At 50.7% G+C, this 21,415-nt stretch overlaps 1 protein-coding gene across 1 annotated transcript; it reads left to right on the forward strand.

Moving 5' to 3' along the window:
• Positions 1-14,863: 14,863 nt before the first annotated feature.
• On the forward strand, positions 14,864-20,336 carry EGR4 (early growth response 4). Its single transcript, XM_038745730.1, has 2 exons — positions 14,864-14,988; positions 18,023-20,336. Exons 1-2 carry the CDS (start codon positions 14,907-14,909, stop codon positions 19,171-19,173), a joined length of 1,233 nt encoding a protein of 410 aa, XP_038601658.1. The 5' UTR covers positions 14,864-14,906; the 3' UTR covers positions 19,174-20,336.
• The last annotated feature ends 1,079 nt before the right edge of the window (positions 20,337-21,415 follow it).

Below are 21,415 nucleotides of genomic sequence, written 5' to 3' on the forward strand. Positions count from 1 at the left end.
GGGCCTGGGAGTCACAAGGTTTGCTGCCATTTGTCTGCTGCATAGACTGTGAGGCCACTGTTGGGTAGGGACTGTCTCTATACGTTGCCAACTTGTACTTCCCAAGCGCTTAGTACAGTGCTCTGCACACAGTAAACGATCAATAAATACGATTCATGATGATGATGATAGGGCACGGGCCTGGGAGTCACAAGGTTTGCTGCCATTTGTCTGCTGCATAGGGTTAGGGCACGGGCCTAAGTGTCACAAGGTTTGCTGCCATTTGTCTACTGCATAGACTGTGAGCCCACTTTTGGGTAGGGACTGTCTCTATATGTTGCAAACTTTTACTTCCAAAGTGCTTAGTACAGTGCTCTGCACACAGTAAGCGCTCTATAAATACGATTGATGATGATGATGATAGGGCACGGGCCTGGGAGTCACAGGGTTTGCTGCCATTTGTCTGCTGCATAGACTGTAAGCCCACTGTTGGGTAGGGACTGTCTCTATATGTTGCCAACTTGTACTTCCCAAGTGCTTAGTACAGTGCTCTGCACACAGTAAGTGCTCTATAAATACGATTGATCATGATGATGATAGGGCACGGGCCTGGGAGTCACAGGTTTGCTGCCATTTGTCTGCAGCATAGGGTTAGGGCACGGGCCTGGGAGTCATAGGGGTTGCTACCATTTGTCTGCTGCATAGACTGTGAGCCCACTGTTGGGTAGGGACTGTCTCTATATGTTGCCAAGTTGTACTTCCCAAGCGCTTAGTACCGTGCTCTGCACACAGTAAGCGCTCTATAAATACGATTGATGATGATGATGATAGGGCACGGGCCTGGGAGTCACAGGGTTTGCTGCCATTTGTCTGCTGCATAGACTGTAAGCCCACTGTTGGGTAGGGACTGTCTCTATATGTTGCCAACTTGTACTTCCCAAGCGCTTAGTACAGTGCTCTGCACACAGTAAGCGCTCAATAAATACGATTGATGATAATGATGATAGGGCACGGGCCTGGGAGTCACAAGGTTTGCTGCCATTTGTCCGCTGCATAGGGACAGGGTACGGGCCTGGAGTCACAAGGTTTGCTGCCATTAGTCTGCTGTATAGACTGTGAGCCCACTGTTGGGTAGGGTCCGTCTCTATATGTTGCCAACTTGTACTTCCCAAGCACTTAGTACAGTGCTCTGCACACAGTAAGCGCTCAATAAATACGAGTGATGATGATGATGATAGGGCACGGGCCTGGGAGTCACAGGTTTGCTGCCATTTGTCTGCAGCATAGGGTTAGGGCAGGAGCCTGCGAGTCACAGGGTTTGCTGCCATTTGTCTGCTGCATAGACTGTGAGCCCACTGTTGGGTAGGGACTATCTCTATATGTTGCCAAGTTGTACTTCCCAAGCGCTTAGTACAGTGCTCTGCACACAGTAAGCGCTCAATAAATACGATTCATGATGATGATGATAGGGCACGGGCCTGGGAGTCACAAGGTTTGCTGCCATTTGTCTGCTGCATAGGGTTAGGGCACGGGCCTGGGAGTCACAGGGTTTGCTGCCATTTGTCTACTGCATAGACTGTGAGCCCACTTTTGGGTAGGGACTGTCTCTATATGTTGCCAACTTGTACTTCCCAAGTGCTTAGTACAGTGCTCTGCACACAGTAAGCGCTCTATAAATACGATTGATGATGATGATGATAGGGCACGGGCCTGGAAGTCACAGGGTTTGCTGCCATTTGTCTGCTGCATAGACTGTAAGCCCACTGTTGGGCAGGGACCGTCTCTATATATTGCCAACTTGTACTTCCCAAGCGCTTAGTACAGTGCTCTGCACACAGTAAGCGCTCAATAAATACGATTGATGATGATGATGATAGGGCACGGGCCTGGGAGTCACAAGGTTTGCTGCCATTTGTCTGCTGCATAGGGATAGGTCATGGGCCTGGGAGTCACATGGTTTGCTGCCATTTGTCTGCTATATAGACTGTGAGCCCACTGTTGGGTAGGGACTGTCTCTATATGTTGCCAACTTGTACTTCCCAAGCACTTAGTACAGTGCTCGGCACACAGTAAGCGCTCAATCAATACGATTGATGATGATGATGACTCCAAAGCCCGGGCTCCTCCCACTGAGCCACGCCGCTTCTGGATCAGATCCAGGAACGGCGAGGAGGTCGGTGCTTTAACATCTGTCTCCCCTCTTCAGTGCTCTGCACATAGTAAGCACTTAATAAATGCCATTAATATTATTATCAAGTTTCTCTGGAGCAAGGAATGTCTACCTTGGGTAAGTCACTTCCCTTCCCTGGGCCTCAGTTTCCTCATCTGTAAAATGGGGACGAAGACTGGGAGCCCTGTGACGGACAGAGACTGTGTCCAAGCTGACTAGGCACATAGTAAGCGCTTAACAAATACCATCATTATTATTAAGGGGTTTGCCCCAGGTCATACGGCAGACAAGTGGCGGAGCCGGGATTAGAACCCATGTCCTCTAACTCCCAAGCCCGGCTCCTGCCACTAAGCCACATGGAACTCACAGTCAAAATAGGAGGGAGAATAATAATCGTAATAATAATGGTATTTGGATGATTGATTCTGGGATCTCACCAACTAGGAATATTAAGCTGGAGGGCTCTCGTTACAAGGAACAGCATGACCTTGTGAAAACAGCACGCGTCTGGGAGTCAGAAGCCCTGGGTTCTAATCCCGCCTCTGCCACTTACTACTGTGTGACCTTGGGTGGGTCACTTAACTTCTCTGTGCTTCAGTTCTCTCATCTGCAAAATGGGGACTAAACCTGGGAGTCCCACGTGGGGCAACCCGACTACCCTGTATCTACCCCAGCGCTTAAAACAGTACTTGGCACAGAGTAAATGCTTAATAAATACTATTATTATTATTATTATTATTATTATTCTCCCTCCTATTTTGACCATGAGTCCCATGTGGAACGTCATCATTTTGTATCTACTCCAGTACAGTGCTTGGCATATAGTAAGCACTTAGGAAATATTCATATCTGTGTTATTAATAATAATAAAAAGACATTATCATTACCAGGGTCTTCTGTTTACCCCCTCTTTAAATCTGGGAACGTCATCATTTTGTCCAGTGCAGTGCTTGGCATATAGTAAGCACTTAAGAAATATTCATATTTGTTTTATTAATAATAAGAAGAAGACATTATCTTTACCAGGGTCTTCTGTTTACCCCCTCTTTAAATCTGGGAACATCATTATTTTGCCCAGTACAGCGCTTGGCATATAGTAAGCACTTATGAAATATTAGTATTTGTGTTATTAATAATAAGAAGAAGACATTATCATTACCAGGGTCTTCTGTTTACCCCCTTTTAAAATCTGGGAATGTCATCATTTTGTACCTACTCCAGTACAGTGCTTGGCATATACTAAGCACTTAAGAAATATTCATATTTGTGTTATTAATAATAAGAAGAAGACATTATCATTACCAGGGTCTTCTGTTTACCCCCTCTTTAAATCTGGGAACGTCATCATTTTGCCCAGTACAGTGCTTGGCATATAGTAAGCACTTAAGAAATATTAGTATTCATGTTATTAATAATAATAAGAAGACATTATCATTACCAGGGTCTTCTGTTTACCCCCTCTTTAAATCTGGGAACGTCATTATTTTGTCCAGTACAGTGCTTGGCATATAGTAAGCACTTAAGAAATATTCATATTTGTTTTATTAATAATAATAAGAAGACATTATCATTACCAGGGTCTTCCGTTTACCCCCTCTTTAAATCTGGGAACGTCATCATTTTGTCCAGTACAGTGCTTGGCAAATAGTAAGCACTTAAGAAAAGTCATATTTGTTTTATTAATAATAAGAAGAAGACATTATCATTACCAGGGTCTTCTGTTTACCCCCTCTTTAAATCTGAGAACGTCATCATTTCGAACCTATACCAGTACAGTGCTTGGCCTATATTAAGCACTTAAGAAATATTCATATTTGTGTTATTAATAATAAGTAGAAGACATTATCATTACCAGGGTCTTCTGTTTACCCCCCTCTTTAAATCTGGGAACATCATCATTTTGTCCAGTACAGTGCTTGGCATATAGTAAGCACTTAAGAAATATTAGTTTTCGTGTTATTAATAATAAGAAAAAGACATTATCATTACCAGGGCCTTCCGTTTACCCCCTCTTTAAATCTGGGAACGTCATCATTTTGTCCAGTACAGTGCTTGGCATACAGTAAGCACATAAGAAATATTAGTATTCGTGTTAATAATAAGAAGAAAACATTATCATTACCAGGGTCTTCCATTTACCCCTTCTTTAAATCTGGGGACGATTAGTATTTGTATTATCAATAATGAGAAGACATTATTATTGTTATTATTACCAGGGTCTTCTGTTTACCCTCTCTTTAAATCTGGGGACAATATAAACTCTTTTCCCAACCTGAGAGACTTCACGCGGTCTCAAAAATAATAGTTCAAGGCTCTCCAGTTTAATCCAACAATTTCGTCACAATCCAAAATTGTCCGGCAACCGACTTTGCGGATTTGAACACCTCCATCTTCTCTAAATACGCGATTCTTCCCCAACCCCATTTATTGATCGCTTACTAGGTGCAATCCAATATACTGTTTATCAATCAATCAATCAATCGTATTTATTGAGCGCTTACTGTGTGCAGAGCACTGTACTAAGCGCTTGGGAAGTACAAGTTGGCAACATATAGAGACGGTCCCTACCCAACAGTGGGCTCACAGTCTAGAAGAACAGGTATCGAATCACCCCAAAGCACTTACGTACAATATCTGTAATTTTATTTATTTGTATTGATGTCTGTTTCTCCCCCAGCTGATTGACTAACTGCACGAATGTACACGCCAATAGGGAGAAGCAGCGGATAGAGCCCGGGATTGGGAGTCAGAGGACGTGGGTTCTAATCCCGGCCCTGCCACTTGTCTGCTGTGTGACCCCTGGGTAAGTCACTTTACTTCTCTGGGCCTCAGTTCCCTCATGTGTAAACTGAGGATGGAGACTGTGAACCCCCGTGGGACAGGGAATCTGTCCAACCCGATTTGCTTGTATCTACCCCAGCGCTTAGTACAGTGCCTGGGGCATAGTAGATGCTTAACAAGTTCTGTAATTATTATTATTGTTATTACACGTATGGGTGTGGATGTTGTAGATGTGGATGTGTGTCTGGGGAACTTGGAATGGCGACGTGTCCTCCAAGAAGCAGTTGTGATAATAATAATAATAACAATAATAATAATAATAATGGCATTTATTAAGCACGTACTATGTGCAAAGCACTGTTCTAAGAGCTGGGGAGGTTACAAGGTGATCCGGTTGTCCCGCGGGGGGCTCACAGTCCTCATCCCCATTTTCCAGATGAGGTAACTGAGGCCCAGAGAAGTGAAGTGACTTGCCCAAAGTCACCCAGCTGACAATTGGCGGAGCCGGGATTTGAACACATCCGCCCCGAAGTTTAGTACAGTGTCTGGCACATAGTAAGTGCTTACCAAATACGCTTATTATTATTAATAATACTCCTCCTTCTAGACTGCGAGCCCGTTGTTGGTTAGGGACCGTCTCTAGCTGTTGCCGACTTGTACTTCCCAAGAGCTCAGTCCAGCGCTCTGCACACAGTAAGCGCTCAATAAATACGATTGAATGAATTACTATTAATAGTCATTATGGGGAGCCAAAGCCCGGGATCTTTCCATTGAGCCACGCTGCTTCTGTTAAGTGTGTTAAGCTGTTAAGTGTGGGCCTGGGCTTTGTTGTTTGTCTATGACTGTAGACAATAATAATAATTGTGGTATTTATTAAACACTTACTATGTGCCAGGCGCGGTACTAAAACGCCAGGGTGAATACAAACAAATTGGGTTGGATGCAGTCCCTGTCCCACGTGGGGCTCGCAGTCTTCATCCCCATTTGACAGACGAGGTAACTGAGGCCCAGAGAAGTGGAGGGACTTGCCCAAAGTCACCCAACAGTCAATAATAATAATAATAATGATGGTATTTATTAAGCATTTACTAAGTGCAAAGCACTGTTCTAAGCGCTGGGGAGGTGACAAGGTGATCAGGTTGTCCCCCGGGGGGCTCACAGTTTTAATCCCCATTTTACAGATGAGGGAACTGAGGCACAGAGCGAGAAGCAGCATGGCTCAGTGGAAAGAGCCCGGGCTTTGGAGTCAGAGGTCATGGTTTAAATCCTGGCTCTGCCAATTGTCAGCTGTGTGACTTTGGGCAAGTCACTTCACTTCTCTGGGCCTCAGTGACCTCATCTGTAAAATGGGGATGAAGACTGTGAGCCCCCTGTGGGACAGCCTGATCACCTTGTAACCTCCCCAGCGCTTAGAACAGTGCTTTGTACATAGTAAGCGCTTAATAAATACCATTATTATTATTATTAAGTGACTTGCCCAAAGTCACACAGCTGACAGTTGGCGGCGCAGGGATTTGAACCCATGACCTCTGACTCCAAAGCCCGGGCTCTTTCCACTGAGCCACGCTGCTTCTCAAGAAAGCAATTAGTACAGTGCCCTGCACACGGTAAGCGCTCAATAAATACGACAGAATGAAGTGGAGCCAGGATTAGAACCCAATTCCTTCTTTCTCTCAGGCCTTCGATCACTGCATCAGCCTGGAAGCAGCGGGGCTCAGTGGTAAGAGGATGGGCTTTGGAGTCAGAGGTTCAAATCCTGGCTCCGCCAATTGTCAGCTGTGTGACTTTGGGCAAGTCACTTCACTTCTCTGTGCCTCAGTTACCTCATCTGTAAAATGGGGATGAAGACTGTGAGCCCCCCGTGGGACAACCTGATCATTTTGCAACCTCCCCAGAGCTTAGAACAGTGCTTTGCACATAGTAAGCGCTTAATAAATACCACTATTATTATTGACTTGCCCAAAGTCACACAGCTGACGGCTGGTGGTGCCGGGATTTGAACCCATGACCTCTGGCTCCAAAGTCCGGGCTCTTTCCACTGAGCCACGCTGCTTCCCAAGAAAGCGATTAGTACAGTGCCCTGCACACGGTAAGCGCTCAATAAATACGACAGAATGAATGAAGTGGAGGCAGGATTAGAATCCAATTCCTTCTTTCTCTCAGGCCTTCGATCACTGCATCAGCCTGGAAGCAGCAGGGCTCAGTGGTAAGAGCCCGGGCTTTGGAGTCAGAGGTCAGGGGTTCAAATCCCGGCTCCACCAAATGTCAGCTGGGTGACTTTGGGCCAGTCGCTTCACTTCTCTGGGCCTCAGTGACCTCATCTGGAAAATGGGAATGAAGACTGTGAGCACCACGGGAGACAACCTGATCACCTTGTAACCTCCCCAGCGCTTCGAACGGTGCTTTATACATAGTAAGCGCTTAATCAATGCCATCATTATTGTTATTATTATCAGCCTCCTTGCTGACCTCACTGCCTCCTGTTCCTTCCCATTTTAGTCCAGACTTCACGCTGCTGCCCGGATTATCTTCGTACGGAAAAGCTCTGGGCATGTCACTCCCCTCCTCAAAAATCTCCAATTTTTGCCTACAGATCAACCCAAAATTCCTCACTCTCAGCTTCAAGTCTCTCCATCCCTTCGCCCCCTCCTAATAATAATAATAATAATGTTGGTATTTGTTAAGCGCTTACTATGTGCAAGGCACTGTTCTAAGCGCTGGGACCTCCCCTCCCTTCTCTCCTTCTCCAGCCCAGCCCGCACCCTCCGCTCCTCTGCCGCCGCTCACCTCCTCACTGGGCCTCGTTCTCGCCTGTCCCGCCGTCGACCCCCGGGCCCACGCCCTTAACAAGTACCATAATCACAATTACTATTAATATCCCTTCATTCAATCGTATTTATTGAGCGCTTACTGTGGGCAGAGCGCTGTACTAAGCGCTTGGGAAGTACGAGTCGGCAACAGATAGAGACGGTCCCTACCCAACAACGGGCTCACAGTCTAGAAGGGGGAGTATTATTAATAGTAATAAGCATTTGTTAAGCACTTACTATGTGCCAGACACTGTACTAAACTCTGGGGCGGATACCAGCCAATCCAGTTGGACGCAGGCCCTGTCCCACACAGGGCTCTCATTCTTCATCCCCATTTTCCAGATGAGGGAACTGAGGCCCAGGGAAGTGAGGTGACTTGCCCAAGGCCACACAGCAGGCAAGCGGCAGAGCCGGAATTAGAACCCAGGTCCTTCTGACTCCCAGGATGGGCTCTAGACACTGGACCCTGCTGCTCCTCATTATTATTGATGCTTCTCATTCATTCATTCATTCAATCGTATTTATTGAGCACTTCATTCATTCATTCATTCAATCGTATTTATTGAGCGCTTACTGTGTGCAGAGCACTGTACTAAGTGCTTGGGAAGTACAAGTCGGCAACATATAGAGAAAGTCCCTGCCCAACAAATTCATTCATTTATTCAATCGCATTTATTGAGCGCTTCCTGTGTGCAGATCACTGTACTACGCGCTTGGGAAGTAAAAGTCGGCAACATATAGAGACGGTCGCTACCCAACAAGTTTTTTCAATCGTACTTATTGAGCGCTTACTGTGTGCAGAGCACTGTACTAAGCGCTTGGGAAGTACAAGTCGGCAACATAGAGAGACAGTCCCTACCCAACAAATTCATTCATTCAATCGTATTTATTGAGCGCCTACTGTGTGCAGAGCACTGTATTAAGCACTTGGGAAGTACAAATCGGCAACATATAGAGACGGTCCCTGCTTACTGTGTGCAGAGCACTGTGCTAAGCGCTTGGGAAGTACAAGCTGGCAACATCTAGAGACGGTCCCAACCCAACAGTGGGCTCACAGTCTAGAAGGGGGAGACAGACAACAAAACAAAACTGTGTGCAGAGCACTGTACTAAGCGCTTGGAAAGTACAGTTCAGCAACAGAGGCAACTGTGTGCCAAGCACTGTTCTAAGCACTGGGGTAGATGCAAGGTAATCAGGTTGGCCCACGTGGGGCTCACAGTGCGACGAAGCGTGGCGCAGCAGAAAGAGCACGGACTTGGGAGTCAGGGGTCGTGGGTTCTAATTCCGGCTCTGCCCCTGACAAGCTGTGTGACTCTGGACAAGTCACTTGACTTCTCTGTGCCTCAGAGACCTCACCTGCAAAATGGGGACTGTATCCCACCTGATTTGCCTGTATCCACCCCAGCGCTTAGGAATAATAATAATAATAATGATGGCATTTATGAAGCGCTTACTATGTGCAAAGCAGTGTCCTAAGCGCTGGGGAGGTTGCAAGGTAATCAGATTGTCCCACGGGGGAAGGCTCCCAGTCTTCATCCCCATTTTACAGATGAGATAACTGAGGCACAGAGAAGTCAAGTGACTTTCCCAAAGTCAACACAGCTGACAAGTGGCGGAGTGCTTGGCACATAGTAAGCGCTTAACCGATCCCACCATGGCCTGGTGGCTAGAGCCCAGGCCTGGGAATTTCATTCATTCACTCAATCGTACTTATTGAGCACTTCCTGTGTGCAGAGCACTGTACTAAGCGCTTGGGAAGTACAAGTTGGCAACATACAGAGACGGTCCCTATCCAACAGCAGGCTCACAGTCGAGAAGGTCAAGGAATCAAAAGGTCATGAGTTCTAATCCCCAGCTCCACCACTTGTCTGCTCTTTGATCTTGGGCAAGTCTCTTCGCTTCTCCGTGCCTCAGTTCCCTCATCTGTAAAATGGGGATGGAGACTGCGAGCCCCACATGGGACAGGGACTGTGTCCAACCCATTTTACCCGTTTAGCAGAGAAGCAGCGTGGCTCAGTGGAAAGAGCACGGGCTTTGAAGTCAGAGGTCATGGGTTCGAATAACCGCTCCGCCACTTGTCAGCTGTGTGACTTGGGGCAAATCACTTCACTTCTCTGGGCCTCAGTTCCCTCATCTGTAAAATGGGGATGAAGAGTGTGAGCCCCCCGTGGGACAACCTGATCACCTTGTAACCTCCTCAGCACTTAGAACAGTGCTTTGCACATAGTAAGCGCTTAATAAATGCCATTATTATTATTATTATTATTTTACTCGCCCAGCACACAGTAAGCGCTTAACAAATACCATTAGTATTATTATTATCACCATTATCAGAAAAAGATAATGTTTTGAAAACGCAGGGAATGTATAATCACACGCTCCCAAAGACACACAGACTCAGTCACCTTCCCACAAGACTGTGTCCAACCCAATTATCTTGTATCAACCCTGGTGTTTAGTTCAGTGCCTGGCACATAGTAAGTGCTTAACAAATACGCTTATTATCATTATTATTATCATTATCATCGGAAAAAGAAAGATAATTTTTGGACTAAAGCAGAGAATACAGAGTCACAAGCTCCCAGAGAGACACCCTTTCCCCCACAACTGCGTCCAACCCGATTTACTTGTATCCACCCTGGCGCTTAGTACAGTTCCTGGCCCATAGTAAGCGCTTAACCAATACCCTAATTATTATTATTTTTTTTAATGAGGAGACAGGCTGGTCCCAAGTCACTACCATTCACTCATTCATTCATTCAGTCGTATTTATTGAGTGATTACTGTGTGCAGAGCACTGTACTAAGCGCTTGGGAAGTACAAGTTGGCAACATATAGAGACGGTCCCTACCCAACAGCTGGTATATTCTCATCCAACTTGTACTTCCCAAGCGCTTAGTAGAGTGCTTAATAGAGTAGAGTTTAGAACAGTGCTTTGCACATAATAAGCGCTTAACAAATGCCATCTTTATTATTACTAGAGAAGCAACATGGCTCAGGGGCAGGAGCCCAGGCTTTGGAGTCAGAGGTTGTGGGTTCTAATCCCGGCTCCGCCACTTATCAGCTGTGTGACTTTGGGCCAGTCCTTTCACTTCTCCGGGCCTCAGTTCTCTCATCTGGAAAGTGGGGATTAAGACTGTGAGCCCCGCATGGGACAACTGCTTACCCTGTATCAACCCCAGTGCTTAGAACAGTGCTTCACGCATAGTAAGTGCTTAACAAATACCATTATTATTATTATTATTGTCACTTCACTTTTCTGGGCCTCAGTTCCCTCATCTGGAAAATGGGGATGAAGACCGTGAGCCCCACGTGGGACAACCTGATCACCTTGTATCCCCCCCCACAGCGCTTAGAACAGTGCTTGGCCCATACTAAGCGGTTAACAAATGGCATTATTATTATTATGTATAGTGATTATACTACATTATTATTATATAATAATATAATTGGAATAATGTGTTATTCTATACTATACTATAATAATATATTATATATTATACTATATATAGTATATATTTTATATATGTTGCTGACTTGTACTTCCCAAATGCTTAGTCCAGTGCTCTGCACACAGTAAGTGTTCAATAAATAAATAGAGAAGCAGCGTGGCTCAGTGGAAAGAGCCCGGGCTCTGGAGTCAGAAGTCATGGATTCGAATCCCGGCTCTGCCACATGTCAGCTGTGTGACCTTGGGCAAGTCACTTAACTTCTCTGAGCCTCAGTTCCCTCATCTGTCAAATGGGGATGAGCCTGTGAGCCTCAAGGGGGACCACCCGGTCACCTTGTATCCTCCCAGCGCTTAGAACAGTGCTTGGCACATAGTAAGCGCTTAACAAATACCATTATTATTATTATTAACTCATCTGTCAAATGGGGGTGAAGACTGTGAGCCCCACGGGGGACCACCCGGTCACCTTGAATCTCCCCAGCGCTTAGAACAGTGCTTGGCACATAGTAAGCGCTTAACAAATGCCATCATTATTATTATTAACTCATCCTTCAAATGGGGACGAAGACTGTGAGCCCCACGGGGGACCACCCGATCACCTCGAATCCCCCCAGCGCTTAGAACAGTGCTTGGCCCATAGTAAGCGCTTAACAAATGCCATCATTATTATTATTATTATTATTATTATTATTATTATTATTATTGTTCTTATTATTATTATTATTGTTAAATTCGATGGAATGACTCCTGAGCCTGATGATGATTCTCCTGATGATTGCTGTCCTAATGAGCCTCCTGATCAGGAAAGGAGAGGCACTTTGGGGACCAAAGAGGCACAGAGAGGTGAAGTGACTTGCCCAGGGTCACACAACAGACAAGTGGAAGAGCTGGGATTATGACCTTCTGACTCTCAGGCCTGTGATTCATTCAATCATATTTATTTAGCGCTTACTGTGTGCAGAGCACTGTACTAAGCGCTTGGGAAGTCCAAGTTGGCAGCAGGTAAAGACGGCCCCTACCCAACAGTGGGCTCACAGTCTAGAAGGGGGAGACAGAGAACAAAACCAAACGTATTAACAAAATAAAATAAATAGAATAGATATGTACAAGTAAAATAGAGTAATAATCAATCAATCCATCGTATTTATTGAGCACTCACTGTGTGCAGAGCACTGTACTAAGCACTTGGGAAGTCCAAGTTGGCAATACGTAGAGACGGTCCCTACCCAACAGTGGGCTCACAGTCTAGAAGGAGGAGACAGAGAACAAAACCAAACATACTAACAAAATAAAATAAATAGAATAGATAGGTACAAGTAAAATAGAGTAATAATCAATCAATCGCATTTATTGAGCACTTACTGTGTGCAGAGCACTGTACTAAGCGCTTGGGAAGTACAGATTGGCAACACATAGAGACGGTCCCTACCCAACAGTGGGCTCACCACAACATGCTGCTGTGGAGTAGGATCAATTCTGGTCTGTGAGCCCGTTGTTGGGTAGGGACCTGTCTATATGTATATATGTTTGTACATATTTATTACTCTATTTATTTATTCTACTTGTACATACCGATTCTATTTATTTTATTTTGATAATGTGCTTGGTTTTGTTGTCTGTCTCCCCCTTCTCGACTGTGAGCCCGCTGTTGGGTAGGGACTGTCTCTATATGTTGCCAACTTGTACTTCCCAAGCGCTTAGTACAGTGCTCTGCAAACAGTAAGCGCTCAATAAATACGATTGATTTTTTTTATGATGGCATTTGTTAAGCGCTTACTATGTGCAAAGCACTGTTCTAAGCACTGGTTGATTGACTGGACTTCCCAAGCGCTTAGTACAGCGCTCTGCACACAGTAAGCGCTCAATAAATACGACTGATGATTGATTGTCTATGTTGCCCGAGCGCTTAGTCCAGTGCTCTGCACCCAGTGAGCACTCAATCCGTTGATTGACCACCTCTCCATGTTGCCCGAGCGCTTAGTCCAGTGCTCTGCATCCAGTGAGCGCTCAATCCGTTGATTGACCGTCTCTCTATGTTGCCCAAGCACTCAGTACAGTGCTCTGCACCCAGTGAGCGCTCAATCCGTTGATTGACCGCCTCTTTATGTTGCCCGAGCGCTCAGTACAGTGCTCTACACCCAGTGAGCACTCAATACATTGATTGACCGCCTCTCCATGTTGCCCGAGCGCTTAGCACAGTGCTCTGCACCCAGTGAGTGCTCAATCTGTTGATTGACGGCCTCTCCATGTTACCCGAGCACTCAGTACAGTGCTCGGCACCCAGTGAGTGCTCAGTCTGTTGATTGACCGCCTCTCCATGTTGCCCGAGCGCTCAGTCCAGTGCTCTGCACCCAGTGAGCGCTCAATCCGTTGATTGACCGCCTCTCTATGTTGCCCGAGCGCTTAGCACAGTGCTCTGCACCCAGTCAGCGCTCAATCCGTTGATTGACCACCTCTCTATGTTGCCCGAGCGCTTAGCACAGTGCTCTACACCCAGTGAGCGCTCAATCCATTGATTGACCGCCTCTCTCAGTTGCCCGAGCACTCAGTCCAGTGCTCTGCACCCAGTGAGCGCTCAGTACATTGATTGACCGCCTCTCTATGTTGCCCGAGCGCTTAGCCCAGTCCTCTGCACTCAGTGAGCGCTCAATCCGTTGATTGACCGCCTCTCCATGTTGCCCGAGCGCTCAGTACAGTGCTCTGCACCCAGTGAGCACTCAATCCGTTGACTGCCTCTCTATGTTGCCTGAGCGCTTAGTCCAGTGCTCTGCACCCAGTGAGCACTCAATCCATTGATTGACCATCTCTCTATGTTGTCTGAGCGCTTAGCACAGTGCTCTGCATCCAGTGAGCACTCAATCCGTTGATTGACCGCCTCTCCATGTTGCCCAAGTGCTCAGTACAGTGCTCTGCACCCAGGGAGTGCTCAATCCGTTGAATGACCGCCTCTCCATGTTGCCCGAGCGCTTAGCACAGTGCTCTGCACCCAGTGAGCATTCAATCCGTTGACTGACCGTCTCTCCATGTTGCCCGAGCGCTCAGTACAGTGCTCTGCACCCAGTGAGCGCTCAATCCGTTGATTAGCCGCCTCTCCATGTTGCCCGAGCGCTCAGTACAGTGCTCTGCACCCAGTGAGCGCTCAATCCGTTGATTGACCGCCTCTCCATGTTGCCCGAGCGCTCAGTACAGTGCTCTGCACCCAGTGAGCGCTCAATCCGTTGATTGGCCGCCTCTCCATGTTGCCCGAGCGCTCAGCACAGTGCTCTGCACCCAGTGGGCGCTCAGTACATAGTCACTCATTCGCCCAATCGTATTTCTACATAGGATTGAATGAACGACTGCAGAGAGAGACACACACACACCCCACGTGTACACCCCCCTCCCCTCGCCTCGTGTACACGTCAGGCCCGGCAGTGCCCTTATTGGGCGTCCCCGGGTCCCATCCTGTGTCCATGTTTGGGCATTTACGTCACGGCCCGGGGCCTGGGGGAGCCTCCCCCAGTGGCGGCGCCCCCCTCCGCCCCTATATAACGCGGTCCCCGCCGGCCCCCGCTCTTATAACGCGCGCCGCTCTCGCTACTGCGCGAGGACCGGCTCCCGGGCGGCGGGGGGGAAGGGGGAGGGGGAGGGGGAGGGGGGATCCCCGCGCCCCTCCGGCCTTCCTCGCCCCCGCCGGGAAACAGGGGGACCCCCGGCGGGCTGGGGGGCCGGGACTATGCTGAACGCCTCGGGCTTCGGCCCCGAGGGGCCTTGCCCCCATCTCCCCGACCTGCCCCGGGAGGCAGATGCCCCCGCAGGTAAGGATTTGGCCCCCGGACAGCGATGGTGCCATTAAAAAAACCGCCCCCCCAAAAGGGTGGGGGGCCACCCTGCAGCGGGGGAGGGGGGCCTGCACCTGGGCAGAGCTGGGGGGGCTATAGGAATGCCAATCGTGCCATAACAATAACCGTTTGGGTGCCCACTACAGTCCAGGCGCTGTCCTAAGAGCTGGGGGGGACTATAGAAATGTCAATCGTGCCTTAAAAATAACTGCTTGGGTGCCCACTACAGTCCAGGCGCTGTCCTAAGAGCTGGGGGGACTATAGGAATGTCAGTCGTGCCTTAAAAATAACCGCTTGGGTGCCCACTACGGTCCAGGCGCTGTACTAAGAGCTGGGGGGGACTAGAGAAATGTCAGCCGTGCCATAAAAATAACAGCTTGGGTGTCCACTACGGTCCAGGCGCTGTCCTAAGAGCTGGGGGGGGACTATAGAAACGTCAGTCATGCCTTAAAAATAACTGTTTGGGTGCCCACTACAGTCCAGGCGCTGTCCTAAGAGCTGGGGGGACTACAGAAATGTCATTCGTGCCATAAAAATAATAACCGCTTGGGTGCCCACTACAGTCCAGCCGCTGTCCTAAGAGCTGGGGGGGACTATAGAAATGTCAGTCATGCCATAAAAATAACCGCTTGGGTGCCCACTACGGTCCTAGGCTCTGTACTAAGAGCTGGGGGGATGCTCAGGGTGGTCAAGGTTTGGCTTAGATGGGGATCCCCCCACCATACCACCCTTTTGCAGCCTGGGGGGGTGTCTTGCAGGGTGGGTGGGCATGGGTGGGCATGAGTGGAAGCCCCCCTGCTTGCATCGGGAGGTGTGTGTCCCCCCGTGGGTTGTGTTCCCCTTGCCTTGCACCATCCTGGGGGGGTGTTTGTGGGTGCCAGGGGGCGTGAGGGTGGGCATCGGCGTGCAGGCCAGGATGGGGGTGCGTGGGGCCCAATGTGGGCTTTGGGGAAGGTGAGAAAATGTGGATTGTGATGTTTGTGTGTTGCCGGGGGGCAGGGGGGTATGGGTGTCCTCCAGTGCGTGTGAGCAAATGTGGATGTGACGTGGGTGGGAGTGCAATCTTGTGTGCACGCGTGCAAATGCGGACGCTGGGGGGGCGGGTGCGCGTGCTTGTGTGCGTTTGCCCGAATGTGGATGGGGTGTGGGGGTGTGGGGGGGTTCTTGTGCGCGGGAGGAAATGTGGATGTGAAGCGTGGGTGGGTGTTTGTGTGTCTGCGTATGTGCTCGTGAGCCTGTGTGCAAATGTGGATGTGGTGCGTGTGTGTGTGTGTGGAAGTGAGCAAATGGGGATGCGGTGCGTGTGTGTGTGTGTGTGTGTGTGGAAGTGAGCAAATGTGGATGTGGTGCCTGTGTGTGTGTGGAAGTGAGCAAATGGGGATGTGGTGCGTGTGTGTGTGTGGAAGTGAGCAAATGGGGATGTGGTGCGTGTGTGTGTGGAAGTGAGCAAATGAGGATGTGGTATGTGTGTGTGGAAGTGAGCAAATGAGGATGTGGTATGTGTGTGTATGTGTGGAAGTGAGCAAATGTGGATGTGGTGCGTGTGTGTGTGTGGAAGTGAGCAAATGGGGATGTGGTGCGTCTGTGTGTGTGGAAGTGAGCAAATGTGGATGTGGTGCGTGTGTGTGTGTGTGTGTGTGTGTGTGTGGAAGTGAGCTAATGGGGATGCGGTGCATGTGTGTGTGTGGAAGTGAGCAAATGGGGATGTGGTGCGTGTGTGTGTTTGGAAGTGAGCAAATGGGGATGTGCTGCATGTGTGTGTGTGTGGAAGTGAGCAAATGGGGATGTGCTGCGTGTGTGTGTGTGGAAGTGAGCAAATGTGGATGTGGTGCGTGTGTGTGGAAGTGAGCAAATGGGGATAACAATTTCGGTATTTGTTGAGCACTCACTATGTGCAAAGCACTGTTCTAAGCGCTGGGGAGGATACAAGGCGATCAGGTTGTCCCGCGTGGGGCTCACAGTCTTGATCCCCATTTTCCGGATGAGGGAACTGAGGCCCGGAGAAGTCGTGCCTCGCCCAGAGTCACACAGCTGACAAGCGGCAGAGAGACAGAGAGGAGCAGCGTGGCTCAGTGGAAAGAGCCCGGGCTTTGGAGGCAGAGGTCATGGGTTCAAATCCCGCCTCTGCCACTTACTGGCTGTGTGACTCTGGGCAAGTCACTTCTCTGGGCCTCATTTTCCTCATCTGTAAAATGGCGATTAAGACTGTGAGCCCCACGTGGGATGACCTTGTACGGAGCTTTGCACATAGTAAGCGCTTAACAAACACCATCATTATCATTATCATTATTAGAGGGGATCATCAATCGTATTTATTGAGCGCTTACTATGTGCAGAGCACTGTACTAAGCGCTTGGGAAGTACAAACTGGCAACACATAGAGACGGTCCCTGCCCAACAGTGGGCTCACAGTCTACAAGGGGGAGACAGAGAACAAAACCAAACATACCAACAAAATAAAATAGAATAGATATGCACAAGTAAAATAAACAAATAGAGCAATAAGTATGTACAAACATACACACATATACACACATATATACACATACACATACACACATATGCACATATATATACACATATACACATACACATATGTATATATATTCATATACACACATAGGGGATGCGAACCCATGACCTCTGACTCCCAAGCCCGGGCTCTTCCCGCTGAGCCACGCCACTTCTCGGGTGCGTGCGAGTGTGTGTGCCCGCGGTGCGTGTGCCCTCCAGCGCGTGTGAACAAATGTGGGTCTGAAGTGGGCGTGCGGATGCGGTGAGCGTGGGTGCTTGGGAGCCGGTGTGGATGTGGAGAGCGCGTGTGTGCCCTCGTGTCTGCGATTCAGTGCGGATGGGGAAGCGAGCCGACGAGGCCGGGGCACGCCCGCGGGCCTGCGGGCCACTGTGGAGGCCAGCGGGCACCTGGAGGTGCCCGCCTGGCCACAGGGGAGCGGGGGCCGGCCCGCCGCCCTGCCACGCCAGCCCACCGCCCCCTTCCCCGGGCCCACAGGCGGTTTCCCGGGCCCGGCCCCGACGGGCACCGCGCCCGACGGCCCCGACTACTTCTTCGCGGACGGGCCGCGGGCCTCGCCGCCCCCGGCCGCGGGCTACGCGGGCGGCTTCTTCATCCAGGCCGTCGCCGACCACCCGCACGACCAGGAGACCCTCTTCAACCTCATGTCCGGCATCCTGGGCCTGTCGCCCTTCCCCGGCCCGGCGCCCGAGGCCCCGTACCCACCGGCCGAGGCCTACCGGGGGCCCCCGGAGCCCTACCCGCCCTGCCCCTCGGACCTGGGCGCGGCCTTCCCGGAGCCGGGCTGGGGGGCCCCGGGCCCGGCGCGGGCCTCGCCCCCGGCCCTGCCCGGGGGGCCCTCGCAGTGTCTGTTCGAGCCCCAGCTCTCCCCGCCGCCGGACGTCAAGCCTCCGGGCCCGAGGGCGGCCCGCTCGCCCCCCGGCCCCGGCTTCGAGGCCCCGTACCCGCCGTGGGCCGGGCCGCCCGTCGGCGGCTACCGGGCCGGGCCCGAGGCCTGCTTCCCGCCCAAGGTGGAGGACGCGCTGGCGGCCAGCTGCCCGGCCGAGCTCCAGGCCTCCCGCCTCTTCGCCGGCGGGTACCCGCGCCCGCCCGGGCCGGGGGGCTTCGGGGACGGGGCGGAGGGCCTCCCGGGCCCGCCGGGAGAGCGGGCGGCCCACCCGGGCCCGCGGCCCGCCCCGCGAGGCCCCTTCGCCCCGGGGTCGCCCCGGACGGACTCGGCCGCCGCCCCGCCGGAGCCCAAGAGGAAGGGGCGGCGGGCCAAGGGCGGCCCCGGCCGCTTCTGCCCCCGGCCCCACGCCAAGGCCTTCTCCTGCCCCGTGGAGACCTGCGTCCGCAGCTTCGCCCGCTCCGACGAGCTCAACCGCCACCTGCGCATCCACACGGGCCACAAGCCCTTCCAGTGCCGCATCTGCCTGCGCAACTTCAGCCGCAGCGACCACCTCACCACCCACATCCGCACGCACACGGGCGAGAAGCCCTTCTCCTGCGACATCTGCGGCCGCAGGTTCGCCCGCAGCGACGAGAAGAAGCGCCACGGCAAAGTGCATGCCAAGCAGAAAGCCCGGGCCGAGGAGAAGCTCAAGGGCTTGGGCTTCTACGCCGTGGGGCTCTCCTTCGGGACCCTCTAGGAGAGCCCCTCCGCCCCCTCGGGAGGCCCCCCGCCAGATCCGGACGGTGGGCACCCCGTCCGTCCCCGCTGCCCTGGCCATCGGCGGTCGCCCGCTCTGGCCCCCCGAGCCGGAGGAAGGCCCGGCCGCCGACCGTGCCCTGCTCGCGTGGCGGTGACCGGGCCCGGAAAGCCAGGCCGGCCTCCCTTCCCGACGGAATCGCCACGCGACGGCGGGATGGGAGTCCTCACCCACTTCCAGCCCGGGCGCCGGGCCCGGTGGGTCTCGGGGGGGTCGGCCCGAGGGCGGTCCCTTCCTTGGTTCAGTCCTATTTATTGAGCGCTCGCGGGGGGCAGAGCGCCGTACTAAGCGCTGGGGAAGTCCAATCCGGCAGCACCTGGAGACGACCCTCGCCCCTCTCCACGGCTTCCCCGTCCCCTTCCAAAGCCCCCGGGGGGCAAGGAACGGGGGTCCGGGCAGGCCGTGATTTCCCTGATCCAATTCTCCCGGCCTCGGTTCTTTGGTACGGAAGACGCCGCTCGCGGGCGGCAGTGCTCCGCTCACGGTAAGCGCTCAATAAATACGACTGATTGATTGATTGATTGAAGAAAAAACCCCCCGAGAGCCGTGTTTATTTTTTCACTTAAAGCTTATTTGGGCCAAGCCAGCTCCAGGTCCTCCCACCCCGATCCCGCTCGCTCGCTCTCCCGGAGGAAAGGGAAGAGCCCGGATTGGAACCGGGAACGAGCCGCGTAGACGCCTCGGATGGACGGAGAGAGAAGAAAGGCGGGCGGCCGGAGCGTTGACCGCGTTGGGCCCAAAGAATGAAGCCAAAGGACCTCTTCTCGCCGTCGTATCCCTTGAGGGCCTTGCCGCGTCGGCCCTCCGTGCCCATCGAGCGATCTCCGCGTGCAGAGCACTGTACTGAGCGCTCGGGAGAGGACAGGAAACGGACACGTTCCCCGCCCACGACGAGCTCCACGGTCCCGAGGCCCGGTGCCTATTCCGTGCCGCGCTAAGCGGCGTTGGAGGTTTCAGCGCGGGGCACGGTGCTCTGCACGGGGACGGCGCTCAATAAATACTATCGATCGATGGAGTCGAGATCCTTGGAAGGGAGTGACGTTAGACCCGACTGACTAAAAAGAGCCGTCTCCCTTAGGTAATAGTAACAATAACGATGATGAATGGCGTTTGTTAAGCGCTTACTATGTGCCAGGCACTGTTCTGAGCGCTGGGGGAGATCGGGCTCAGGGGAGAGAGCCCGGGCTTGCGAGTCAGAGGTCGTGGGTTCTAGTCCTGACTCAATGCAGATTTAGACTGTGAGCCCCGCAGGGGACAACCTGATCACCTTGTATACCCCACCCCGGGAGCTTAGAACAGTGCCTGGCACATAATAAGCGCATAACAAGTACCATCATTATTACTCTCGAGCGCTTAGAACAGTGCTTTGCACATAATAAGCGCATAACAAATACCATCATTATTATTATCCAGCACTTAGAACGGTGCTTTGCACATAATAAGCGCATAACAAATACCATCATTAGTATTATCCAGTGCTTAGAACGGTGCTTTGCACATAATAAGCGCATAACAAATACCGTCATTATTATTACCCAGCGCTTAGAACAGTGCTTTGCACATAATAAGTGCATAACAAATACCATCATTATTATTATCCAGCGCTTAGAACGGTGCGTTTCACATAATAAGCGCATAACAAATACCATCATTATTATTATCCAGCACTTAGAACGGTGCTTTTCACATAATAAGCGCATAATAAATACCATCATTACTATTATCCAGCGCTTAGAACAGTGCTTTGCACATAATAAGCGCATAACAAATACCATCATTATTATTATCCAGCGCTTAGAACGGTGCTTTGCACATAATAAGCACATAACAAATACCATCATTATTATTATCCAGCACTTAAAACAGTGCTTTGCACATAATAAGTGCATAACAAATACCATCATTATTACTATCGAGCGCTTAGAACGGTGCTTGGCATGTCATAAGCGCATAACAAATACCATCATTATTATTATCCAGCGCTTAGAACGGTGCTTTGCTCATAATAAGCGCATAACAAATACCATCATTATTATTATCCAGCACTTAGAACAGTGCTTTGCACATAATAAGCGCATAACAAATACCATCGTTATTATTATCCAGCACTTAGAACGGTGCCTTGCACATAATAAGCACATAACAAATACCATCATGATTATTATCCAGCGCTTAGAACAGT

The sequence above is a fragment of the Tachyglossus aculeatus genome, chromosome 4, assembly GCF_015852505.1.
Source record: "Tachyglossus aculeatus isolate mTacAcu1 chromosome 4, mTacAcu1.pri, whole genome shotgun sequence".
NCBI lineage: Eukaryota > Metazoa > Chordata > Mammalia > Monotremata > Tachyglossidae > Tachyglossus > Tachyglossus aculeatus.